This window comes from Emydura macquarii, unplaced genomic scaffold (assembly GCF_026122565.2).
Source record: "Emydura macquarii macquarii isolate MOO-44397 ecotype Brisbane River unplaced genomic scaffold, CSIRO-AGI_Emac_v2 contig_312, whole genome shotgun sequence".
Taxonomy (NCBI): domain Eukaryota; kingdom Metazoa; phylum Chordata; order Testudines; family Chelidae; genus Emydura; species Emydura macquarii.
Window position 1 is genome coordinate 5,002,348 of NW_027130449.1, and position 27,971 is coordinate 5,030,318.

At 41.0% G+C, this 27,971-nt stretch overlaps 1 protein-coding gene across 9 annotated transcripts in view; it reads right to left on the reverse strand.

Annotated features, from left to right (window-relative positions):
* Window positions 1-27,971, reverse strand: part of ZBTB44 (zinc finger and BTB domain containing 44) — a 51,704-nt gene that overhangs the window by 10,883 nt on the left and 12,850 nt on the right. For 2 of the 9 annotated variants that reach the window (XR_010922808.1, XM_067563997.1), the window contains exons 1-4: window positions 19,143-27,954; window positions 12,255-12,339; window positions 5,601-5,764; window positions 2,137-2,437 (exon numbers count right to left, since the gene is read on the reverse strand). Coding sequence is in view for 8 of the 9 variants with exons in the window: in XM_067563997.1 (XP_067420098.1) it covers window positions 2,137-2,437; window positions 5,601-5,764; window positions 12,255-12,339; window positions 19,143-20,160 (1,568 nt within the window). In the remaining variant the exon portion in view is untranslated. Of the gene's footprint in view, window positions 1-2,136; window positions 2,438-5,600; window positions 5,765-12,254; window positions 12,340-19,142; window positions 27,955-27,971 lie in introns of those variants that run through there. The other 7 variants (XM_067564008.1, XM_067564011.1, XM_067563990.1 and 4 more) reach the window with 5 other exon arrangements.

Below are 27,971 nucleotides of genomic sequence, written 5' to 3' on the forward strand. Positions count from 1 at the left end.
GCTAGTGCAGGACCCAGCAAAGACCTGCAGATGACACCCACTGCTCCAACAAATCAAGGTAAAGAAGTTGGATTGACAGCTCTCTATTCACAGAGCAGATGGAACACAGGCAGCAGCAATGAAAGCCTTCCCTCACAATGCCCCATCAATGTGCCTCAACAATGATATAGGATTATTTGAGGTGACAGAGGGTAGTTCAGTTTCATTAGCCCATTCCATTCTTGGCCTCTCTGCTAAACTACCAATAAGGGTGCCAACTGTGATGATTTTTGTGATGCTGACACCTATCCTATTACAGTAAAACCTGCATTAGAGACCACCTGTCATGAGTGACCACTTGCAGAGGCCATAGAACACTCTCTGGTGTGCAAACCTTTAAAGATAGATCACCTTTTACAAGCAACCATTGATGCTGACTCCCATCAGTGGTCGCTCTTGGCAGGTTTTACTGTACTAAGAAGTGGACTGAATTTCATTTCCTCCTGAGACACCTAGTCCTGGCTCTTTTGTCACTATAACTATATAGCTTATTCTCAGCAACTGAGGGCTGAACATGCTCAGAGGAAAGTTCTCTCAAACTCATTTCCAATATTTCCAGATTTACTCTGTGCGAGCATGATAAAAATTCAACATTTTTTGTGTGCAAATATTCAGCACCAGACATTTTCATAACTAAAACCAAAACCAGTATATGTACACTTTGGTTTTTCCATGTAGTCCATTCAAAAGGGAGCAGTTTCCTAGAACAATGATATGAGATTAAATTACCCGTTTCTTTCTCCAGAAGAGGATGAACTTCTCCAAATCCAGGGGGAAGTAAAATCAGGGAACAATGGGAAAATACTCTATGCTAACATGTTAATCTGTATTTTCAAAATCAAATAAGGCTCAGGAAATTGCTAAAGAGAGTGTGTTTTAATGTATTCAACAACAAAAAAAGAGTGCTTACCACAGCAACCGCATCAGCTCTTGGTATATTCATGCTACCTCTGGCACAAGTGGTACCCTCAAAGAACTGCACACACCAGAAGGTACTGAACTTTGTACTTTTAAACTATATTTTTGGGGAAAGACAGCTGACAAGCAAACATTTCCTGATTTATGTTCTTTTGGAATTCTTTAGTTCTACACCACTTGCATAACCACCAAACAAAATGCTGAAACCTTTCACAAGACAAAAAAAATATGACATCTAGAAAACACCTGATAGATCATCGCTGGGGAATTTTAGTTGCTATGATGCGAAGAATAAACTTACAATAGGTTTAGTTCATACTTCTTAAAACAAACAGCTTACTTATATGTATACATGTGCATTATTGTGAGAGAGGAACTTTTGTTCTATTTTTTAAAATGCAACTTGTTCTCAGTAGACTAAATATTTAATAGCAATGAAGTCTCCCTCTCTCTAGTCCCCCTCATTCGCTTTAATTTATTTATCCTTCTATTTAAAAATATCTTCTTTATAAAAACACTTATCCCACATCAATGTGATATTACAGTACTACTTTGACTCCTCAAGACTCATTTACAGGCCTCTGAAGAGCTTCTCGTGAAATGTTTTTGTATGTTAAACCAAATCTTTACTACCTGATAAACAAGAAATGTGCAGTAGGCCATGTGATTAACAGGTTGGAAATCTTAAATTTGATCGTTTAGCAGTAAATAAACCTAAAAATGAGAATGAAGATATCACCTGGATTCATGCAGTCTCATAATAAAATCCTCCCCTCAATGAAAAGTACTTAAAATATAAAGTTGTAAGTCCATCCCCCGGCTAAACAGACAGTTCAAACTCTTTCAGACATAGCCATCAAATAATTTATAAAAAGTCCACAGACAGTGGTATAAAATGTTATTTTTAGCACTATTAACCTCCTTTCAGATACCAGTGGAAAGAGAAGTAGCCTCGTCACTAAAAACAGTCTTTGCATATTACTGAATTCTTCAATGCCTTATTATACAGTTTATATACTCTAAAAAGCAGATCAGAGATTACAGATAGTAGTGCAAGAATTAACGTGACTGCAATTAGCTGGCAACCTGATAAGAGGAACAGCAGGCTGCCCTGAAAGCAGGAAGAGATGATTTAGAAAAAGCAAGTTTCCCCTGTTAGGTTTTTGTTGTGCACCTCACCTGCTCTGGAAGTAGTTTGCTAGCTCTGACGCTTCATGGTTCAGACTCCTCAGGTGAACGATTAAATTTCCAGAGTTGGTGAACATGGCGCCACATGTTTTGCACTCGTAAATCCGAGGCTTGCGGATAATATGCCGGGAAACCCGCATGTGGTGTTTATATTCCCCGAAGGAAGTGAAAGTGGCACTACATATCTGGCACCGGAAACAGCGTTTACCTTCATGCTTCAGGCGATGCATCTTTAGCGAGTAAGCTCGGGTGAACTTTTTCCCACAACGGTCACACTGAAATGGTTTAATGCCTGTGGAAAAAGAGGGGAAAGTATTTACTTCGGGCAACTGGAGGTTAGATTTGGCAATTCCTATTAAACAGAAAGACAGCAGCTGTGACCAGTCACAACGAAGTGCTGATTTAAGAGGGAGACAAACTGGTTATCTTTAAAATGGCAGAAGTGATTAGCATAAATCTAATATTTCTCTCAATCAGATAACAAGAAAGTTTTATAATGTCCAGGTCTTTATAGAGAGAGACAAGGTGGGTCCTTATATAGTCCTTCTTCCCTACATAACAAACCTGCTGTGACTTAGAAACCAAGGCCAAGATCCTGAGCTGCAACCAGAGTATTGCAATACCTATAAGGCACCTTTGTGGTCTCCTGACCTTGGACCAATCTAAGCTGGGCTGGTCGCTGCAACACAGCAACCTTTGGGCTCCTTTTAGTAGAAAGTTTTGTCAACTGTCCATGGCCCCAATGAGCAGTTCTGGGAGTAAGGGACTGCCTGGGCGTAGGGATGCCCTAGCTTATGCAAAGGACATGACAAGAGAGTTGTGGTGTAGGAGCCTGCACAGCAGCTCCACATCACCTGAGGATGCTTGCAAAGCAGCACCAAGCTGCACTAACACATCTGAGGGGCTGGCCCTTAGCTTTCTCCCACATCCAGTTTAGAAGCCTTATTAACCAGCTCTCTCATCATTTATTGACCATGCTCATTACAGAGTGACTATTACATGGTACAGCAGCAGTTAATTTGCAATGGAACGCTTATGGCTGAGAGAAACATGATCTCACTAAATAACCACATCACTACCAACACTAATATATAAAAGGTTAAACCACAAAAAGTCCTATTAAATGGTCTGACAGAATTCAGGCAACGAATCTGGAACTCTGACCTCAATTCACATTATAGTTCAAAAGAAAGAAAAATCTTCAATGGGCTAAATTAAGGATGTTGTTTCAGTCCAGGCTATAACTTTACTTGTCAATTCCTTTGTTTTCATCATGTTTAAGTGAGCTCCTTAATTGCGGCTTCCAACAAAAAGCTAAAGTAACTATTAAACTGAGTCGGAGGGCTGCAAAAGTGTCTGCTCAAAAGCATTTATTTCCTTGAAAAGTTTGAAGTAAATTTCTTCAACCATTTGAATTAAGTGAAAATACTTTAGGCATCTACAAGATTGGGGGTTTCTGCACATGAGTAACTCAAAAACAGCTAGTAAAAATATCTTCCAATTCTGCATGCAAGTCTTACTGAGGTCTGCCCATTGATGGATCAAGCTGAAATATTTATGCATGCTTGATGGATATCTTAAAATTTTAGCAGTCTACTTGGGACAGGTTAATAACCAAATATGCACAAGCTGGTTGTCTTGTTAAATGTCAAATGCAAAAACCCTACATAATGGACCATTATTGCACATCCAAAAAAACACAAAATGGTTAACTGACACCTGCCCCTGGGCTAAATAACATTTGCTAGTAAAAACCTGTGCCTTGGGAACTGTGGTTCTTCTGCCCACATGAATTCTATGGCATTTGTGCAAGATGACATGTCAAGTCTAAACCAAGAGACAGTAAACTTGTTACTGTTCAACTGCCATGACCCGATTTCTCTCATATCAAAATGAGTTTTATAGATTTAAACATTTTATTAGGTAAATGGTGGTTAGCTCCAGCAACAGTTGCTTACTATGTAACTTATTGTGTATTTTAGCCATAGGCATGTTTAAAATACCACGACTATTATGAATAATCTGATTTTTAAAAGATCAACCATTCTGACTGACTGGCACAAATTCCATTTGGTATATAACTAATGGGCACCGTAGAGGCCTGCACAATTTATACAACTGTTAAATATCTCTACATTCACTGGACTATCAAAGACACTGTTAACGCAGACATAGTAAATTCTAAACTGTTAAATCTCTGTGTGCTGAAACAGTAACAACCTCATTAACAGCTCATCTTCTGATCACTTGTTTGAAAGAAAATAAAATGGCTGCAAAGCAATTTGTAGAGAAAGGCTGATTCAAAGAGGCAGACCTGATACTCAACTCTTGCTAAAGGACACTGATTGCAACTACTTACTTTATTAGTCGTTTCAATTGCTCCCCTTCACTTCTCCCTGTAAAAGTATCTAAGGCCTTGTCTACACTTATTACAATGGTGGCTGATGTCCACACTACCCTCCTTGGTTCGGTGGAGTGCGTCCTCACCAGGCACACTTCTACTGACCAAGGGGCAGCGCAGGGCAGCCCAGTCTCTCAGCTCCCTGCCAGCTCCCTCCCTGTCTACATTGACACTGGGTTGCCCTAACTATGACGACAAAAGCCCTACCCCTCTTGTCGAGGTACTTTTATTTTGTCTAAAAAGCAGGGCAGTTTTGTCAGCGGGGAGTTGATTGCAATGTGTACACCACCTCTGTTTTGTCGACCAAAGACCAAACTCTCTAGTGTAGACCAGGCCTAAGGCTATGTCTACACTACAGTCTAGGACAGCAAAACTTACATCGCTTGGAATGTGAATATTCCATTCCTCTGACTGGCATAAGTTGTACTGACATGAGTGCTTGTGTGCACAGAGCTATGTCGGCAGGAGAGCTTCTCCTGCCAACATAAAACCAACTCCGTGAGTGGCAGAAGCTTTTATGTTAACGGGCGAGCTTTCTCCAATCGGCATAGTGTGTCTTCACCACATGTCATAGCAGCACTGTACCTACAGACATACCCTGAGAAACAGACGGACATAACTAATCTCAGCTACCTGCTTTGGATAAAATAGTTTTGGTCACAACTTTCTTATGCAGCTACACCGATGAGCTATGTTACTGTAGCGCTTCTGATGAAGACGCTCTAAGCAGATGTGAGAGAGTTCTCCTTTCAGCTTAATAACCCCACCTCCATGAGAGGCAGTAGCTGTATCAGCGGGAGAAGCTCTTTCGCTGACATAGGACTGTCTACACCAGCAGTTAGGGCAGTATAACTACACTGCTCAGGGGTGTGGATTATTCCCAAATTTTAGAACATTCCTCCACCGCTCTGAAAAAGAGATGGGAGCAAAACAATCAGTTCGCACACAGCAGTTCATTTAAAACCAAACAGTTACAGAATTAAGCATGCTGTAAAGCCAACAAGCATCCTGGATCCATGACCTATTTATTCATGGAAACAGTGAAGTTTCTTACCTGAGTGGATGAGCATGTGCTGTTTTAAATTCTGAATGCGGGTGAATCGGACCCCACAGGTTGGACACTGAAAAGGTCTATCCGGGCCATTTGGGCTGGGTCTCTCTGTGCTGCTGGTAGAAGGAGCAATGTAGAGTTGGTAGGGATACTGAACATTCTCCAACCTAGAAAAAAAAATCACTAATTTACAAGCAGGCTAGAAAAAAAATTGAGGTGGCTTGTCCAAAGAAAGCCTGACCTGAGGCAAGAAATGACACCAGCCTCTGACCTCAATTTGTTTGGAAATTGTCACTGAACACTAGTTGTATAATACACTTCATTTTTGAGAGAGCATGCATACATACAGAATATGTGCATTCTTCCAAAAGAACATAACGAAGTGCAACTGGACCAAGAGGAAGAATTTAGTAAATTAGCAAGACGGGTAAGCAAAAAAAAATTTTTTTTCTTTTTTTTGCAGTTCCAGCAACATTTAAAGGAAACTGAGGCAGAAGGCCAGTTTTCATTTTCAGCTAAAGTCAGATGAAATAATTAATCAATTATATGACTTACAATGTTAAGTTATCAGCTTGCCCAGCAGGCAGCAAGAAAGTAAATTTCATTTGTTCATATTGCATGTTTGTTTGAACCAGCCTGCTGCTGACAGGTTATGTATCAGTATGTTTAAAAGTTAGCTAAACTTGATTTTAATTTTAAGGTCACTAGACAGTAGATGAAGGAAATATTTTAACTTTCAAAGAAATAAATTACCTGACATTATCTAAATACCCCCTCACCTTTTCTCACTATTTAGGGGGACGGAGGATATAGCATTGTAATTTGGTTCCCTGGGGTGGTATTTTCTTCACTGTAGACAGGACCTTAGTCAACTAGAAACAATATGGCCTGTCACTTAAACACAAACATAAGAATGGCCATACTGGCAGTGGTCAGTGTCAGATGCTTCAAAGGGAATGAACAGAACAGAGCAATTATTGAGTGATCTATCCCCTGTCATCCAATCCTGTCTCTGGCAGACAGAATTTAGGGACACCCACAGCATGGAGTTGCATCATTGACCATCTTGGCTAATAGGCATTGATGGACCTATCCTCCATGAATTTATCTAATTTTTTTTTAACCCAGTTATACCTTTGGCCTTCCCAACATCCCCCGGCAATGAGTTCTACAGGATGACTGTATGTTGTGTGAAATAGTACTTCCTTATATTAGTAAACCTGCTGCCTATTAATTTCTTTGAGTGATCCCTGGTTCTTGTGTTACACAAAGGAGTAAATAACACTTCTCTCTTCATTCTCTCTACACTATTCACTATTTTATAGACCACTATCATACTCCCTCTTAGTCATCTCTTTTCTAAGGTTAAAGTCTTTTTCATCTCTCTTCACATGGAAGCTGTTCCAACCCTCTAATCATTTCTGTTGCCCTTCTTCTATACCTTTTTCAATTCTAACATATCTTTTTTGAGATAGGACAACCAGAACTGCACATGGTATTCCAGGTGTGGGTGTACCATTGATTTATATAGTGGCATTATAATATTTTCTGTCCTATTATCTATCCCTTTCCTAATGGCTCCTAACACTGTTAGCTTTTTTGACTGCTGCTGCACATTGAGTGGAGGTTTTCAGAGAACTAGCCAGGATGACTCCAAGATCTCTGAGTGGTAACAGCTAATTTAGACCCCATCATTTTATATGTATAATTGGAACTATGTTTTCTAATATGCATTACTTCGCACTTAACAACACTGAATTTCATCTGCCATTTTGTTGCCAAGTCACCCAGTTTTGTGAGATCCCTTTGTAACTCTATGCAGTCAGCTTTGGACTTAACTATCTTGAGTAATTTTCAATCATTTGCAAATATTGCCAGCTCACTGTTTACCCCCTTTTCCTGATCATTTATGAATACGTTGAACAGAACAGGTCCCTATACAGTTCCTTAGGGGATGCCGCTATTTACCAATCTGCATTGTGAAAACTGATCATTTATTCCTATCCTTTGTTTCCTACTTTTAATCAGCTACTGATCCAAAGGCAGACCCTGCCTCTTAACCCTTGCCTGTTTACTTTGATGAGGGACCTTGTCAAAGTGTTTCTAAAAGTACATGCATGCTCTATCAAGTGGATCACCGTTGTTCACATGCTTGTTGACAAGGGCTGTCCAACTGACAAAGATAGCCTTTTCTATTATCTGTGCCAACCCACTGCTGGGGAGTCTGGATGCTGGGAGGACAGTCCCAGAGGTTGAGTGATGACGGGGGCATTCTCTGGCAGGCAGGGGCAGTCTGGGGAGGGGCTGGGTGGGGCAGTCCCTGGCTGGAAGGCTGGGTTCATGGGGGGCAGGGCTCCCCATCTTTACAGGCAGGTTCCACAGCCGCACTCTCCGGGCGCTCAGCCCAGCCGCGCCAACAGCAGCAGCACAGAAATGAGGGTGGCAATACATCAAGTCATGCCATTCTTACAGTAAAATTAATTCATTTTAACAGTTAATGTTTTGCTAATGTTGCTAATTAATGTATTGCTTATTTTGCTAATTTAAAATGCTTTTGGTAGACATTTGCCACTGTTGAAATGAAAGATACTATATTGATTTTAATCATATTGCTGTCTTATAACAAATACGAAACTTTTTTTTTTTTTAGATGTACAGATAGTATTATATCATGTGACTGTAACCCACATAACAGACAGAGAGCTGCATATGCAGCTCACAATGGTAAACAGGTTGAGAAACACTCGTAGAGCCCATGCTGTGTCCACTGTCCTCTATCCATGGCCTGAGACGTTGTGAGGGGAGGAGGTGGCTGAACTCTGCAGCTGGAGGTATGGCTGTTGGTGCAGGATCTAGGGACTTAGGCACTATTTTCCATGTGTTGCACTGCCCTTTATGTAATGCTCCACGCACAGAATTGGAGGAGCTGCTTGACCCTGGAGCCAGTTTTTCCAACCCTGCTTGGCTCTGAGGGAAGCCCCACCTGGGAAGGGCTCTGAGGTGGCCCCACCTGGACTGAGCTGGAGAGACTGCATTCTGCCCACAAAGTCAGCAGAGCTCACCAAGGCGATACTCAAAGATGGGAGAAGGCGGAGACACACACCTTTCCTTTTGTCTCTGTCTTTTTTTGGCCTAGGTCACTCCCTGAAGCCTGCAGGGGCACCAGTTGCTGCAAATGCCTCAGAAGGCAAAGCAGAGCTGAGAGGACCTGAAATAGGTTTTGGAATTTCCCCCAGAAAGCTGGGCAGCAAGGTGGGCTTTGGTGAGCCATCTGCTTGTCCCTCAGGAGGCAGATAAAACTGGAGGGCATTTCAGAGAGCAAGGCATTCTCAGGATCCCAATGACTGACAGGTCAGTTTCTCCCCCATGGTACAAGCTGGCTGAAGTACCCATTCTAATGAATCTGTGGACTTTGCACAAGCAATGTAAAAACAAAGTCTCCCTTTCCCTCTCTTCTTTGCATCCTATACACTCACTTATTTAACTATTTGGAAGCTGTGAGCAATTCCTGTAGCATCAGGTATAATCGAGAAAATCTAAACTAAAAACATTTTTGGACACTTTGTAGCATACATAAAAAAAAAAGCTTCATTTTAATTATGAAATACTTGGTAATTTTAAAAAAATTAATAAAAGTACAGAAAACATTCCAGTCAGCCCAGAGCAAGAAACAAGAACTGTTAATTATAATTTATGTTTGATACCCTCCAGATATCACATTCTATAAGCAACTGATTTGCTTTTGACATTCTGCAAATGGACTAAAATGCACATTCAGCTATACAAAACTAAATCCTGACAAATATGAACACTAAAACATTGAATTTGTCTCAAGAATGCCCCGTTTGTACAGATGGACGAGCCTTTTGAACAAATTGAGATTCCATTAGACTTTATAAATATATATTTCAGTGCTAGTAATTTGCCTCATATTCATTTAACAATAGCTAAAAACCAGACTAAACAGTAAACCAATCTATTATATATCCATATTATGGAAATGTATTACAATCTAATGTTCAATGGAAGAAAGAATACTACAGAAATCAGTTCAATGAGAATAGTTCAAATACATAAAACATTAACGTGTCTTTGAAACAAGGAGGTCCTTTAATCATACTAAACAATTAACACAGAATGAAGATATTTTACAAGAAAATTTTTTAAAATCAATATGATTTTTGCATGGAGGATGTATTTAGATTAGAATAAAAAGACTAGCCAAACAGAAGAAGAGCAGTAGACGCATAGTCAACTGTTTCAAGTTGCAAGTCTATGTCTGTCTAACACTGGATTTTGAGTTTCGAGAACCTAGCAATAAAGGAACCTCCAACTGAGGTTTAAACTAACGATCCATATGGAAAAAACCCAATGAGCAAAGTTTTTGTATCCATATCAGTTGTTGACTAAGTGTGTTTAGAGCTGGGTTCAGTAAAAGAAGCTCTACTCAGTGATAGAAGTAGAACACAAAGCTCTTGGCTTATTTCAAATAGGAAAAAATCCTGTTGCTCCCCAGAGCCTGGAGTAAGTTCAAGCTGTATTTGGAGTATAGTGTTTCTAGAGTGAGCCTAGGGCATAATGGTTAATGCTATCTGTAGGAGGAAGCATTTAGATATATTTTTTTAAACAGAAGGGGGCTAAGAGAGTTACAGGCTTTACAGTACTCTAAACACATGAGGAATCAGCATCCACTCCATTTCTAAATGCTGCACAGTGAAATAAAAATAGCGAGCTGCTCACAAGGCCAGTTTACTGTCCTCCAGACAAATTCAGGGCCCCTAATATACATGCACTGAGAGAGAGAGAGAGATTGCAAGCGTGTTTTTTTAAAAAAAAACTAGGATTTGTTTATTCCTCAGACAGAAGGGTAGGAGAGAAGCTAAAGATTTCTCTGTTGATTGTATACTACTGAGCCAAGCAGACCTGAATGCTGGTAATCATAATAAACTCTGTTATAGAGTGAGAATAAAGTTTGGGTGTACATAAAAAGCTCTTCCCTCTACATTAGAGTTAAGAGTGAGCTTCCTGGGGCTTGGAAACTCTGCCTTAAATATTAGCCAATCTGTGAATAAGTAAGGGTCTGTAACCAGCATTTGAATTTGTAAAATAAATCATTTGGTTTAGAAAATCCAACTTCCAGAGTGCAGAATTCTGCACTCTGGAATAAACGCATGCAGCTTCTTTAGTACTGTGTAAATAGTACACAAATACTGCTGGATTTTACTGATGATTCTTCTAATCTGTATTTGGCAATTTTCATGCATGGTCTAAAATGTGGCATAAAATCCTATTTTTGATTTATATGTAAGTGGCCTTTCAATGTGAAATTTCATTACATATTAGTCTTATGCCCTTAGAATTTTTTTTGACATTTTTAATTTTTTTTCATATTTTTTTAAACAGGAGGTGTCCAAATATGAGCTGTAGCAGTTTGATTTTTTTGTTCACTGGTATCCTTTTAAAAACTGGGATAGGGATGAACTTGGAGTAGATCTAGTGCAATAGGTAGTTTTTAAAAGGTTATTTAGGGTTATTTTTAATTATTAGTCATAACTATAAGAACTATGTATTATTATAACTAAATTTTCACACCATAATGTGTATAATCTTCTCAATCACACACAAAATCTTTTGCCAGCAGCTACCCTCTTCTTTCAGATGTAAAAGTACAATGGAGAAAGTTTTATGTACAGCTGCCTGCCAAAAGAGATTGTGTGTGCAGAAAAGTGCAGCTGCTGGCTGACAAAGTCTTCTCTATCAGACACTGCATATGTGGCACAGCTCCTGGTACAGCCCCCATAGGGTCCATACTTCTTGTCCTAGTCCAATTCTCCTGATCAAACATTTAAACACTAGCAAATTAATACACTAAAAGCTTCACTGTGAAAATGGTGTGGCTCCATACATACCAAATATGACAAAAACACAAAAGCTAGGAAATAAAAAGTCAAGCTACCTAACAGTGCCTACGCCTTATTCCACCCACAGGCATACGCCTTCCTTTCAAGACAACTACCATACACTTCAGTCCATGCCCCCATAACCTAAACTCTATCTACCTAGCTATGCCATCCTTCCAACACCCACTTTAACAGGCTACCTATTCCCAGCACAGTAACTACCATGTTAAACATCTACAACTAACAGCAATGAGACAGGGTATTTTGGTAAAGGGTTATAGTCAGTAGGACAGATTGAAGGAACAGAGTCACAGTTGTAGTGTGTGTGGTGTACAGTAGTTGTGGTAGCTGGGTGTGTCTCTCTTGGTGGAGGAGAAGATATGTACTGTTATGTGGCTTAATTTTCATTTCTTTGTGTTTGTGTCAGATATAATATGTATGCAGCAACCTTGTTTTACAACAAAGTGTGTATATTAATACAGAAGTATGAAAAGACAACACAGGAATAAGATCATCTCTTTCCTCTTCAGTTTAAATTGGAAACTTCACAAAGCAAACCAGAGCAACTGCTAAGCAAACACAGACTTTCATCACCTCCATTATCCTAAAGTACCTGATCCTTCAGGCACTGATAGTGCTTTGTTCAACACAAAGTATATGTACGAGCAGCTAAACATTCTGCGATTAGGGGCAGGGGCAAGTTAATTTTAGCACACCATTCACTACAGAACAGTTTGCACACTATGTTGGTACATACCGATCATCATCATCTGCATGAGCATTAGTGCCAGAGGTACTTTGGAGCGTGGGTAATCCCTCAGTGACCCCTTCATCTATTGAACCTGGGGAAGAAAAAAGGAACATCAATTTGCAATTTAATGCAAGTAAAAGTGCTCAAAAGGTAGGTAACTACATGCAAAGTTCTCTCCCAGAGTCTCCTGCAGATACTGCTTACTGGAGCCCCTACAAAACCAGCAGCATTTAGACCTTTAGAGTTCAGCAGGGGGAGGAGCAACTTTAATATGTGCTCAAATATTCAGTCGTGCCTACAAAATGAAAGGATAAATTCGAAGACAAAAAGCTGTGTTAAAATGCAATAATGATTGTCAATAAATGTTATTTTATTTCTTCTACACTAACTTGTAAGGCAGAAAATGCTAATTTCAGGTAAAACAACTATGTTTCATAACATTTGTCAAAATTTTAAGATATACTGAACAATCTAATGTTGCTGCTGTATTAGATCTTAATTCCCCATACCTTATGCATCCTCCATACATAATAATGATGTTTAATAAAGGAATGTCAATTTCAGGCTCTTGGTGCCCTTGGCAGATTAAAAATGTAATCCAAAGGAGACTAAACAATAGTATACCCACCACCTGTTACTGCAAAAGAGAAGCTAGTCTACAAAATGGCTCATTATGGCTTCTAGTCAGTGCACAAACTGTCTTGGGACATTTAGCTGAATTGAGCTTTGGAAACAGATTCTAATATAACTTCAGCACTAACAATCAAACCTTGACATCCTTACTTAGGTCGGGTACTCGATCATTGTTCAGGCAAGTCTCCTTTGATGTCAGTGAGAGTTTTGCTTGAGTGAGGATCGAGTAAACTGAGCAACATTTGACCGCATATCACCCTAACAGAAAGGGGATAAGGAAGCTGATCAGGTCTTAGTGTCAATTTAATTCCAAGAAATATAAAGCAGTACAAAAAACAGGTGATTTGCTCTCTGCTGGAAAACATGTCCTCCTGTCTGGTAATGAGGTACAACTAGAGCGCTGCACAGCTGCTTCTGAAACGGAGAGCACTGCACATGCCACGAGGTACTTGCATTCCTCCATCATCCCCAACCCTGCCAGTTCCCTGTGTGCTACCCTCCCATCTCCTTCAACTTTATGGACTCTCTGCATCCCCCCCATGCCTTCTCACGTCAAGAGCTGTGTGTGCTCTCCCCCTGCCATCCTAACTCCCCCTCCTCCACATGCCAGTCTGTGTGCCGTCAACTCCGCCTGTGCCAGGCTGTGTACCCACCCCATTCTTGGATCACCTTTTCTCTTGCCCCATGCCATCAGCGCTGCATGCCTCCTCAATTTCTCTCTTTCCCCAGCAATGAAACAGCCCTGCAGCCCAAGCCCTGTGAGCCTAAGTAAACTAACACAGGTCAGCAGTGGGTGTCTAGTTGCTGTGTAGATGTACCTTTAGGGTGTTAGCCTTTTAAGATGAAGTGAGACCATGGGCAGAACTGAGATAAGAGTGTTATGCTGCAAGGTGTTAATGACTGCTAGGAACCAGCTTTGATCTATAGACAATCACACATCTGGTTGAAGCTGATGCGAATGCTAACCAGATGCTTGTGTGTGAGTGGGGAGGGGTGGGGAGGGTGGGGGGAAATGGATGACAATGATGTAAAGCAACAGGATTTACACCCATTCTCCAACAAGAGGTCAACTAGCTGTCAGATGTATATCTATGATAAGCCACACAGTATATGGCCTGGGATCTGACTACCTGAGACACTACCTCTTTCCCTCTATCATACTACCTCGGTGGAGACAGATCAATAGTCCGGGTGTGTAAGTAAGCTACTGAAGAGCCCCAGGAATTTTGAATTCACTTTTTCGCCTCCTTCCCATCATGCAAAATAGCCTAAATTTGTTGAACTTTAGGGCATTCAATAATGCTTGTGTAGGAAGCCGCTGTGGCCTCCCACGGAGCCAGAGCCTGAGGAAGGACACGAGCGCTCTGATTGGCCCGACTCACACCCTGCCCCAGAGTCTGCCCGGCAACAAGGGACCCGGGCCGTGATAGGGCCACCCGGCCAGGCCAATTGACAGCCGCGGGGTGGAGCCCCAACAGGAAGGGGAAGTACAAAAGCCTGGCCCCTGAGCTCAGTAGGACCCAGACTGCTGCCAGAGGTGGACGTGCTGCCCCACCAGCAGAGGCCTAGGCCAGAGCCTAACCGCCGCCGACGAACCCCGGCCCCACTTGGGCCCGGGGATTGGATAGGGCCCTCGAGAAGCTGGACTAGGCAACCCGGCCAGGACGACTGGGCTGAGTTACCCCGAGGCCGTGCTCTGGAACCGCCAGACTGGGCCGAGATCCCAGAGCGGCCCGAGTGGCGGGCACCCCCGGAGGCTGGGCTAGATTTGGAGGAACTGCCGGCCGCCGAGCCCCTCCCTACAGCGGGGCTGGACTTGGAGGAGCTGCCCGAGGCTGAGCCGCTCCCCACATCCAATGACCTTGAGGAGCTGCCCCCTGAAGAGGAGCTCCCCGCCTTACCCCTGGTCGACAAGGAAGGACTGACGGCGCTACCCCTGGAGGACCACCTTCGTGGCAGGGAGGAGGCAGGTACTAGGGTCAGTGGGGAGGAAGGAGCCCAGGGACAGCCACGGCCTGTGGCTGAAGCCACATTCTAGTCGGTGTGTTTCGGCGGGAGCCCCACCGACACAGTGGCAGCCGCTTCTGCCACTGCTAGGGCCCTGGGCTGGGACGCAGTGGAGACGGGTGGGCCTGCGTCCCCTTCCCCTTTTCCCTAGCCACCCCAGGAGAATTGCTCTCCTGACCCTGCCTGAGGGCCTGAGTGATCTGCCTCTGGCTCACCCTGCCTGGCCTCCCACGGAACAGACACGCCTACAGCTTGCCTATTGAGACAGCCATTTGGGGATGATTTTCATTAAGTAAAATATTGGGATTTAGTGGGAGCGTGGAAAATTGATGGCTAAATTCCAACAGACTTCAATGGGAAAAGATCCACTTTCAGTATGCTCTGAAATAGAACACTAGCAAAACAATATTATTGGGGCTTCAGGAAAGATTGTCAGACAGAAGATACAAATGGAAAGAGAAGAGACGCAACATAAGTTAGAGGCAGATGAGGGGGGAAAAATGTTTATCCCAAAAGAAAGAGTGCTACCTCTAGAAAAGCCTATTCAGATGTCAGGAGTCACAAGGCAGGCCCGTATTTCCCAACTAAAAGAAAAGTCAGGGATCCAAAATATAATACCCATATTGTGGGGTCACTGATGGGTGACTCACCTTTGGCAAGTTTCTAAAGGTAACATTATGAATATCAAATTTAAAACTGTGGTTTGGTGTGACTTAAAATATGCTATGAGTATTGTTGGGTAGGCAAGATCAGATGTAATACAATCTGTAAAAATAAAAAATGGAATTCTATATTAGTTTATCCTTCATGATATTCCCAAATAATAAAATCTAGTGCAAAAAAAAAAAATAAATAAATAAAATAAAAATGGTCCATTTGCTGCTAGAATTTTCATTTTGTGTACTTATATCTCTGATAGGACTGATTTCAGAGTTATGAAAATATCTTCTCAAACATAACTAGTGTGACTACCATATTGACATAATATATTTATAAAGGCTTTCCTGCCTGTCTCTCTCCTGTAAAGTGCTCCTATGCATTGTTTGAGTGATACCACATATAGTAAACTGCAAATGAGCAATTTTTGCAATTGTCCTAGTAGTGAATGAGAGCGCTTTACAATATAAGAAAAACAGGCAAGAGAATGTTTATAAATGCATTATAAAGCACTGAGAAAATACATGTAATTTTAAAAGGGTAAAACGTGTGTGTTCAGGGAAGAGAACGTTATGTTTTAAAATACCTCCTTACCCGCGCCCCCGCAACAGTTAGTACTGTACTGGATCGTCCCTAATGTTGTGATATTAATGTACAAGGCAATACCTCTTCAGGAAAAAAGGATGCTTATAATGATGGTGTGTCCTGTGCTGCAACTGTGCTTTATCATACAGTGCAAACCTTCTAAAACAAGGAATGTACACTTCTTTAGAATACTGCAAATTAGGAATATAATCTATAATCATGGTATAATAGTGCTGTGCAAAGATTGTTAAATGTAAATTCAAACACACTGTGACTTCAAGAGCCCTTTAGGCCAAATTGCAAAGGAACACAACACACTGTTGTCAAAATATTTAGCCAAACAGTTTTGATAAGATATATAAACTGGTGACATGCTGGTCACAGGGTATGTACATGTGATCCATGTACAGGCTGTATATATAGCGTTATGTATATGTGCTGGAAATATGTTCTTAAAATATGTTCTGCAGGTAAGCCTGCCTTAGACAAAGGAATGTGGATTTACCTTTCTGCAGAGACATGTCTTTGGGGAACTTGGGTTCGCTGAATGTTAACCTTGCCTTGCAGGGTAAGACTGGCAGTGTTTCAGGGAGTTTGCTGGTGAGGCAGACAGATACCTCCCTGTCACACCAGTCTAAGCTCCAGCAAAACTCTGTCTTGATATGGCAGAGCTGGCACAGTGGCTTACAGCTCTGGGTGCCCTGAGCAGAGCATCACACATGCAATATTCTCAAGCATACAGAATGGGATTCTACTATATTTGCCTTGGACCAACTTTTTTTTGTATCTGCAGCCCCAAAGGTGCAACATGCTATACTGAACTATCCTCAAAGCTTAAAGACATTTGATTTTAGACTTTAAAGTATTTGGTTAAAATGATGGTCACTAAGGTAGTACACAAAAACATGGCACGAGACCCAAAACCCTCTTCCTGTGGTGTAAATATGGTTAGGGAACATGCCCTCAGTGGCAATAGACCAAGAAGGGTAGAGAGCAAAGGGTAAGCCTTCTAGAAACTTATGCAGCTTCAGCACTATAAGGTGACACTTTTTTTCAAAGCTGCTTCTCAGTAGATGTCATTTCATAGTTCAGGAATCTGGCTAGATTCCATCTTTGGAAAAAGAAGGAACTCAATCACAGACATTACCAGGGGCCTGATCATTAGCCTTCCTTCAGTAGATTTGTTCAATTCTAGGACTCCCTTAGAAAAGGGACATTTAGGCCACTCACTTGAGTCCCTCTCTTTATGACCTAGTGCTGGTCTCACTCGTATGTTTCCATTCCTCCTATGGTTAAAAAAGCTATCTGTGTTGGACACGTTTTTATACACTATTTTTCGAGTGGCCTACAACTGATATGTTCCTTTCCTCTGACATTTTCTATACAGATTACACTGGATCCAGATAAAAAGGAAGCAGCATAGTTAGTTCTCTTTAAGGCTGTTTGAACACAGTGGTTAAAACTCTTTTCAGTGGATATAATCTTTTCCTTTTCTTAACCCTGACCTTCATTGTCTGTTGTTGTATGTTGCAGTTTACATTTCTTACAGATATATCAAAATAGACTCTCACCCCCAATATTTCATTTAATGACTTCACACAACTGATCACATGTCCCTGGCAATTTCTTTTCTAAGGCACTGCTACAATGTGTTAAGGACTGGGGTCAAATTGCACCAGTTCAGTGAACCTTTTTTTTTTTCCTGGAGGTTATCCAGAAAGCAAACTCTACCCTCCCTGTAGTTTATAAATGACACACAATATTTTTGGCAAATTAAATGTAAAGACACTATCAGTATTTACTCTGATAGCACACTCACATGTTTGTGGCTACTACTCAGAGGGGATTCACAAAAACAGTATCTGTAAAGTTCCAGTAAGTAAAGTAGTTTAGATTGGGCATAAATGCTACCAATGTAGACTCTCACCATATGATACACACAAAATAATGACATACAAAAACAGCAATATAGAAAGTATTGAAGCATGGGGTAACATGACAAAGTTCCTGCTTTTTTGTAAAAACAAGCATGCAATTGAAATAGTACGATTACATTGGTCAGATATTTCCTCCATGAAAGGGTCAGAGAGATCAACTACCATTCCCTCATGAAGGCACAGTGCTATATCCACCAGACAAAAACTCTGAGGTAGAGGTAGAATACTGGGCTATATTTACAAATGTATTAATCGAAACAGCATTTGGCATGATATTATTTGAATGAAGTTGACCAAACAGTTTTCAAATAAAGCAGATTTTAACTGAAATAATCCTTTAATAAATAGGTTTTGTAAATACAAGGGTAAATAGAGGATCTGTGCAAAATTCTGGCAACGAAACTAGAAATGTTGCCAATTGTGTTCTAACTTATTGAAAGCCATTCATAAAAGTCTATTCTATGCAAATAGAAAATAGGATTGTTATAGTGATGTCCTCTAAATATTAGCTATTAATACCTAACAGCTCACTAGAGCTCAAAAATGGCTACAAATTGTCTTTTGAGAAAAATGTTAGATTCAGCATTTGGCAGACTAGGAGCTGCAATTTGAGATTAAATCCCTTTGAAATGGAAAAATTCTATATGACTGCACTGTTTTGTTTTTGTCTGGGATATTAATTTGACAACTTTCCACCATTTATTCTGCAACTTGTGTTTTTAACTCTTATTATAAAAACTCTCTACTGTCATTGTATCTATCTACACTGATATAAGGCTTGATTTTGGCTCAAAGATACCTTTAAATTTCTTTATGGGATTACTTAATCACTGAAAGCACCAATCTTTCTAAAACGGTACTGTGGATACACTGTGGTCAAACCATTTGGCACTAGTAAGAAAATAATTATTAAAAAACTGTTTAAATCACTGGATAGCATTTCGTATGTTAGAACAACAAAATACAGTTTCACCAATCTTCTGTGCCGTAATTAAAAAAATCAAGCAGACTGTCTTAAATAAAAATTACAAGTGCATGTGTGTATACATATATAAAATAGTAGAAGTGGCTATACCTATAGAGGAAGACTGTGGGCTGATCAGGAGATCTTCCTGAACTTGCTCACTTCCTGGGACTGTCTGTTGATCACTCAGGGAACTCTGGGATGCACTGACAGGCTGGGATACTTCCTCATGAACCTCCTCATCACTTAACCTTTCCACTTTGACACGGACATCTTCTTCAATCACAAGAGGGGAACTGGCCTTTGTGCTCTCACATGTCACATAATCAGTAATTCTTCTGGCTGCCTCAGATGGACCAGGCAGTTCTAAAGTCCTAGAATTCTCTACCTGCTTAACCTTCTCAGATTGAAGCCTTCGATCAATTCCAAAAGGAAAAGTCCAAGGAAAAGCTAAGGAAGAGTCTACTGGCTGATTTCTGGACTCTGCGTAGGAAGCTGAAGGATTCAGCACTTGTGGGGAGTTTGTCTGTGTGTTACACTTAAGTGGACTTTCAGGAGACATGACTATGTAGCTTTTGCGTTTTCTTCGGGACTCTCGACAAACAGGAATGGTTCTTTCCACCACACTGCATTCTGAAGAAACCGGAGAAAGGCTGCCATCTCGAGAGGTAAAGTTGCAGTTTGCACTGTTTTCTTGTCCTGCATCTAGCACCTTGTCTTGCTGGCTGTTGGGTGTATTCCATAAAATGCTCGACTTCATGAACTCTGAACATGTACTAGCAACACTGAACATTTGCATATAGCTGGCTGCGGCCAGCACGTCAATAATATTTTCTGTGTTGATAGACAGTGTGGCTGTGTAAGCATACTCCAGAAGGGGTATAAAGCCAGTCACTGTCACATGATGCAAGTCTAATACACTCTTGCTGTCATCTTCTGCTTGGCCAACTAGTTTGGAGCGGAAAAAGTCACTGCAGGCTGCCAAGACCACCTTGTGTGCCCTGAAGATTTTGTCCTGTACACGAATGGTGATGTCACAGAAATGGCCATCATTACGAAGCATGTTAAGCTTTCCAAGCATCTCCTGGCTGTGGGCAGGAGAATTATGAGTAAATGTTTTTACACCCATTTTTCACTTTTGCTGATGCTGCTTCACCATGCAAGTGGTCACAAGGGTCCTAAAAAAACAGAAATTTTTTTTTATCTTTTGTCATTTATATAAAGCAAATTTCTACACTAAGAATTAAAGAGTGACTTCATATTTGCGGAGAGAAACATGAAAGAGAATCTTCCTTTACAGTGAAGCCCAGTACATTAGACCTTTTAGAAGCCAAATTGTTCCATGAGCCAAAAAAACCCCAAACATTAGAGATATTAGGTTTGCCCTACAAGAGTGCAGTTATTAATATTTTGTAATAATGCAAATGAAATGTGAAAGCCAGATTACCTAAACTCAGCCAATAATATCAGCTTTCACGTATCTGCTGTTACCTGCTCCAAGAAATTACCCTGATCACAGTTTGATAACAGGGACACTTATCACCTTTTGAGATGGGAAATACGGTCTTTAAACTAGCATGTGTGTGTCTTAAACCTGTTTTTGTTTTTTGGGATCAGTAATCTATTGCTTAGTTATTAGTCTTCAGGGACTTCGTGAAATGGTTCTGTAAACTGAAGACCCTGACATTTGTTTGGGGTGTGATGCAAATGTGTAGAATCAAACAAATTTCTCAGTGAAGTTTCTAAATAAAAAAGCTTTATAGAGTCCACTGTACAAATTTTCAAAAAACAGAGTTCAAGCTAGCAAACAGAGCAGTTTTTGACAATAGCTAAGCTGTGCTGCTGGTAGTGTAGACAGTGATTGGCTAAAGCTGCTTCCAATAAATGGTTTTGGACTAGGATGAGAGGTTGTTGAACATTCCTCCAAAACCAAAATGCACCTCAAAGTACAGTTCTGGCTTACCAAATCAAATATACAGCCCTGGATTTTACACGTAAGGTAAAGAAAACACAAGAAATATAATCTTCTTTTGCATATATATTGCTAAAACAATGTAAACACAGAATACTTCCAACTATTTTCTTAGGGACAAATTCTCTCTTTGCTGCTGTGTCTGTTAAGTAAAAAGGCTTGGCACAACATCCTGGAGGTGCAGAAGGCACAGAATCCTCTCCTTCAGACCACAGAGGAAACATTCTCATGCCATTAATGAGTGTTTGAAACCTATAGACCTCTGATTTCACAGAGGAATAAAATTGTCCAGTGAACCCAACCCCTCACTCTACAGTGATGTGGAAAGAGAACTTGCTCAGTGAGGCTCTTTGTGCATCTCCCTGCTTCTATCTGTTGCAAGGGAACCATACTACTTCGGCTGCCTGCACAGCCCTCCTCATTGGCAGAGAATGGCAGAATTTGTCTGCAAAGAGGAGACCTAGTTTCTGAGGCAGCTTTAATTATGTATTTAATTGTTAAAGGGGAAACAAGCTATGGTTTCAGTTACTTAAGGCCCTAAGCATGCATTCCTTAAACAAACAAAATTCCCACTTAAAGTTCAGCCTGCATTTTTTTCTGTTTTCTATATGCTTAACACAGTTCAGAAGAGCATGCATAAAGGTTCATCTCGATGTTTAAACATCAGTGACTGAATTATACCTGGTTGTTGACATGGGGGAAAGTCTCTCCTCCCTTCTAGCCATCACTACCGGTCTCTCTCTCTCACACAGACATGCAAGCTGTTCCATACAAGTGGAGCTCGTGCCTATGAGGAACTTTATAAGCTCATGGATGCAGGGGGCTGCCTACGTGGAGCAGGTTACAGATTTGGAGCCTTAAAATATATTTAAATAGTGGCTGTCAGAGCCTCCTGGTCAATCTTTTTCATTACTCACTCACACCGCTATTAAATATGAGCCATATTTCCACCTCAGGTTGTTCGGTTCCTGTTACTTCACTCTTCATATTGCACACTACTTCAGACAGAGAAAAATGTTACTCCTTCTGGAGCACAGAATCAACTGACTAACATTACAGATGCAGTCACATAGCTAATCTATTTCAATAACCAGAAGTTATGAGAGGAACATTAACAATTTACAAAGTCTGAATCAAATTATGACGACAACTTGGACTTAAAATGAAATTTGACACCACTGTGGAGGAAGAAATAAAGCATAAACAAAACGCTTGCTAAGTGAAAGAAACAGTATCTCCAATCTCATCTCTAAAGGGGTCTGGAGACAGACCACTCCAAGGACTTTGCTGATGTTCAGAGCTTTACTAAACAGCAGGAGAGGCAAACTAGAGTTTATCTAGGGAAGAGGACCCAAAAATGGAGATTTGGGGAGTGGATGGAGTACGGGAGACCTAATCCTGATGCTGCTTTCAGCAACCAGGAAGCAGAATAGTAGCAGCAATTCCCTCCAACAGCAACCAGGAGTCTGGGATGGAACTGGAGTCTATGCATGGAGGGATGGAGCTGGAAAAATTTAACCAACAACATCCAGCCAGAGGACAGACCAGGAACGGCAACCTGACAAAAACACAAGCATGCTTCCCCTTCCCAGCAGCTGGTAGCAGGGTTGTTGTACTTCTCAGAAAATCTAACTCCTCTCCCACATACAAGCACTATACCACACCACAGTGTTTCCAAGTTCAAGGAATAAGCCACTTACACTCACTGTAAAAGTTTAAGATGATGCTATTTTCAAGGGTTTTTTTTTTTTTTTTTTAAATTGAATAGCTTGGTGCAACAGCAATTTATTTCAAACTTTCCCTAACTTTTTTTTACTCTTATGGTTTGACTGTGTGACAAGAGTGCCTCAGAATGCCAGAACAAGGAGAATTTTCTGAATTGCGAATTGATGGGTAGTCTGGCGATGGATGCTAGGGCACTGGGTTTTCAAACAAGTTCTGTTTAATGGATTTTAATTCGAATTAGAATGGTAGTGTGTAGACGACCTGGTCTTAAGTCATTTAAGGTGGTCTGTCTCATTTTTACTGATTCAAGGCCACTGAGGAAATCAAGCAGTTGCTTTCAAAGGGGAAGAACAAGCAATTTGAAACATCTGAATCAACAAAGCAAATATACCAGTTCATGTCCTCTAAAGTACATGTTTTTCAACGTCTGAATTGTATGTATGTAAACCTTTTGGAAACGACAAACATATTTGAAAATCTAAACTGTATAACATATACTATGAACAAACAGGTCCGATTTCAGCTTCTCTATCTTATATTGCCAATCCTCATTCATATACCAATACATTTGCTTCTCACTTGCCTCCTGCTTTTTAATTTCTTTATATAGCTCAGATCGTCATCTTTCTGATATGAGATTTACACTGTGATCTTGGTTTTCTTTTTAAGGTGAGACCCTGGGCCAAATTCACCACTGGTACCTCCTTATGGCAAAAGTGGACTTAGCCCTATAACATCAAAAATATACAAAAAATATTCAAGATGTCACAGCTTTAGCTGACATAGGCCTCCCATATATACTGGACCAAAAATAATATTTGCTGAATTTAAAACACTGTTTTAAGCCAGTTCAGTAGCCCAGTTTGAGATTCAGTATGGACAAACGTGGTATAAAAAAAGCAGGCCAAACACTGCACAACCTCCTGATATGCAATTGCTTCAATACACAATATTCACTCTGCTGTAATGGAAACCATGGAATGCAAACCTGTCACCTTTAGAGGTAACGGGTGAATACATCAGGGCACTGAGCCATCAACATACAAATTCAATGTTTTAACAGTCCCATCTATTAGTGCTGTATACTTAAAATCACAAGGGTCCAGAAGAATTACAGTTAAGATACTGCTATAAATGCCAGTTTATATTAACATGAAATACATGTTCAGCTGTAGCATTTACTTGCATATTGAAGAACTTACATCAAAACAAACAAACATTCAACAAACAGTGGCTGAACTCAAGTTAGAGATATCAAATCACAACTCTGGGGACAGTGATTAGCTCCCAACACCACAGCAAACTGCAGTGCCTTCTGGATGACTACACACAGCCCACTGAGAAACTTTTTGAAGTGTCCAGGGAGGTTGCAGGCAGAAGGGTCAGTTTCCTCAACTCCTACAAACTGTCCTGGAAAATCCCAGGATTCCTTGGGGAGGAGTCTCATAATTCCTTTGGGGTCCCAAAGCCTATGTCATTTTCTAGCACACCTAATGTAACTCCCAGTTGCAAGCTGCTTCCACAGCAGCCAAATCCCCACTGGCATGGATCCTTACTGGGAAGAAAGCTGTCAAAGGAAGAACTCCTTTTCCTGGATTTCAAATTCACATGCCAGCTGCAGAGATGAGGGCAGGTAATCTAGCATTACTAGCTGAAAGCCTGGTGTGTGGAATGCCCAGCAAGAAGAGAGGTCTCAGATGAGTTCACTGAGTAGCTGCATGAAGGGAACACTCAAGCAGCAATTACGGATCAGGCCCACAAGCACAGAGTGCTTACACTGGATTCTTCTCCATGCTGGAGAATTTTTGGATGAGGAAGGCCACTCTTCTGGAACTTTGGAAATTGCACTGTCCTTGCAGTTCCAGGCCACCAACATGTGAGGCCCAATATCTACGCAGGAGATGATCACCCTGATTGTTACAGATGTTAGAACACAGTTTGGGGGGAGAGGGGAAGGGGTAGGTCTACCACTGGTGCCATGCTGGTTGAGATTTGTGAGAACATCAATGCCAAGGCAGCAGATGCAGTAAGGTGAAGATGGCTAGTGCCCCAAAATTACTGAAAGGTTTCAGCAGCTGGGATTCTTGAACTGTGTCAGGGTCAGAGACAGTACTCATTTATCCATAATCCACACTTCCACCATCCTAAAATGTGAAAGCACAACCTCAACAGGAAGGGTTACTTCTGTTTGGTGATGCAGGCTTTGGGAGACCACCAGAAACTTTCATAAACTTATTACTGGATGCAGTGGTCAAGTGCAAGACACAAGAACATTCAGGAACCCTGACCTGTTCAGGACTGTGTAATTACGAATCTTGTTCTTATGGAACAATATTGAGATTACCAGTTTGTTTATACTGTGATTCTGGGGGACCCAACATACTTACTAGTGACCTGGTTTATGAAGTCACATCCTGATGAAGGCTGCCAGAAAGAAAACTGTTTAACTGTACCCTCAGATGCAAGACAGCAATGGAGTGTGCTTTGGCAGGCAAAAAGCATGGTGGAAATGCTTGATTACTTGCAACCACTGACTGGTAAAAATAGAGAATTCTGTCATGTGTCCCTGCTTCATCATTTACAAACGGGGGGGAGGGGGGGGGGGAACAAAAAAAAACAAAACACAAAACAGGCTTTTAGGCCTGAAGGAACTACTGAGGCCGAACCACTTGCCTCAATAGACCCTTCAGTCCTAAAAGCTAGAAACTAGAGCTCTAAGACCATTACTGCTAAGATCCTACAGATGCCCTGTGCTGGGCTTATAACGGCAGAAATGACTGGTAAATAGTAATGTTTTTCTTTCCTATGAAAATGAAATGTTACTAAGATATTCAACTGCTTTCTTCTGAGTCTTTGATACTATGACACTATTACTTATTAAGTCCTCTTTATTTTGTACTCTTAAAACAGATAGAGGAGGAAATGCAGAAAAAAATGTGTGCTGGATGATGGAAAGTTGGATGATGTATCCTGTTGTCATTTGGGGTGGTGGAAATATTACTTGAGACAGAATTATCTGAGGTTCAAGTAACAAATATGTGGTTTTAAACACAGCTTTATAGGAAGTAGAGAGGGCAGACCAGCTGTCAACTAATGACAACAGACAATCTGAAAACTGAAAAGACAATACACAGTGTATCCAACATTATAAAAAAGCCCAAGAAGGTATTCTTGTAATAAGACCAACATTAGCTTCCAAATGTGAAAATGTTTTTATTTTAATTTTTAACTATTGTAATATACCCCCAACTAACCAGTCAGGTTTGCATATGTAACCTTAAATGCATGTTTCCAACAAGAAAGCCTGGGCCTGCTCTTCTCTGCAGCATGTTGGAGGTAATGAAAGAGCATCACTTCAGGGCGCTGATTCTCATTCCCTCTTCTCTGGTGTGCATAGGCTACGGTTGAGACATACTTCTGCTGTTTAAAGTACCACAGCATTCTACTGTGGAGTACATAGTTACATGGAGGTTAGGAGGCAGGTACAAAAGCATGGCTTGAGGGTTTCTATGTAAGCACTTCAAAATCCCTGAAACATGTCTCTGGAATTCCATCCTCCATTCACATTTATCAGGATGAACGTATTCAACCACAGACTGGCTGTCAAACTGCTTGTCATCCTCTCTCTGCAACCTGAAGTCTCCATTTTCCAAGCTTCAACTGAGAAGATACTAGCAGACGTATAGCCACTACTGAAATTCCAGGAGTCTGTCCCTCTTTTGAATTTTTCTCCTGGCATGTGGATTGGGAAGCATGTCCAGTTAGGACATGGGTCTTTTTTTCAGGCCTGGGCTGAGGAGCATTAAGAGACCCTGTAAAAAAACCAAAAGTCCACGGTCAGTGTCCATAGCAACATATTACCAAATCCTTTCTGCACAGGAAAGGGAAAAATAGACTTTTATATTCCAATACATGATTTCACACCTCTGAAAGATATGGGCAGCACCACAGTAAGCTACTGCATGCCATCCCTTTAAGTTTCCTAAAGCCTATCAAGGCATGGGAATTAGATCCTGAACGACAATTTAATATTTATCTTTTTTAAAAAAGGGGGAAGTGTTCAATGTTATCTGTGCAGAAAATCAGAAACATTGACCATTTCCTACATATTTCGGGCTGTATAACATGTTGCAGATTCCAGAGTGAGAGAGGCCCCAGGTTTTCCAAGCAACATGAAGAAGGCCTATGAGCTATACCATAGAGTCATTTTGCCATATGAAGACAGTGGATTTGCTGGATGCTTGGAAAGGCAGTGTCAGCTGTAAAAGGGAGCAGAGGGGGAAGCAGGTCATCCCTGTAGGCATCAAGAACAATGTGAAATATTGGATAAAAGGGAATGTTTCTGCTCTTGTGCCACAATGGTGGATATTGATTAAGTCCAAAAACAGATTAAGTAGTGTCTGTAGTATCTGCATTACTAAAATAATGTTGCCTATATTGCATGTAGGCAATGTGCACACAAATGTACTGTTCCTCATTGCTCTGAATGCACTGCATATTGCTGTATTTTCTTATAGCATATGATCCAAACAAAGCAGATAACTTGTATTGTCCAAGTGCTACTGTGGAATGTCCAAATGCACACATGGAATAATCTGCACTTGTTTGCCTGCCTTTATAAGTGGGATGTCACACTGGGGTTAAAAATGCCACCTGCAACTCCTGTATTCTGCAAATGCCTCTGCTAGTATTACAGTAAGGGTCTGCAACCTGGGGTGGGGGGTGTCACAATCACACACCCTTTATGGCTAGATAAGAGGAGCTGTAACACAAAATTGCTCCAGCAATAAAATGAGGTAACACCATAAAGTCTGACAGCCATTGTTTTAAAGCAATAAAACCCTCCTAGTTAAGCCTCAGTGCATTGTTTGTGCAGTTTACTTTTGAAATTTTTCCCTGATCGCCCACCATTTTACCTGCCAGTATATGCCATGCCAACAGGAAGTCATAATTAATGGTAGAGTGGGAATTCTTTCCTTTTCCACTAACTGTGCCCCAGGAACCTCAACAGAGATATCAAGCGGTAGGGAGGCTAGGTGCAGGCTGGTGGGAAGAAGGCGGTCAGAGAGTCCAAGCTAGAGATTAGATTGCAACTGGGATAGAACCCAAGGAGGCCAGAGATGGATGGAAAGTTCTGTGCCTAAATGAAGCTGCAGTGCCAATAATGGCTGCCTCCATAAAACTTCAGAGAATGCCCCCCCCCCCCCCCAGAAGCTAAGTAAAGGAGTATAATAAATAAAAGG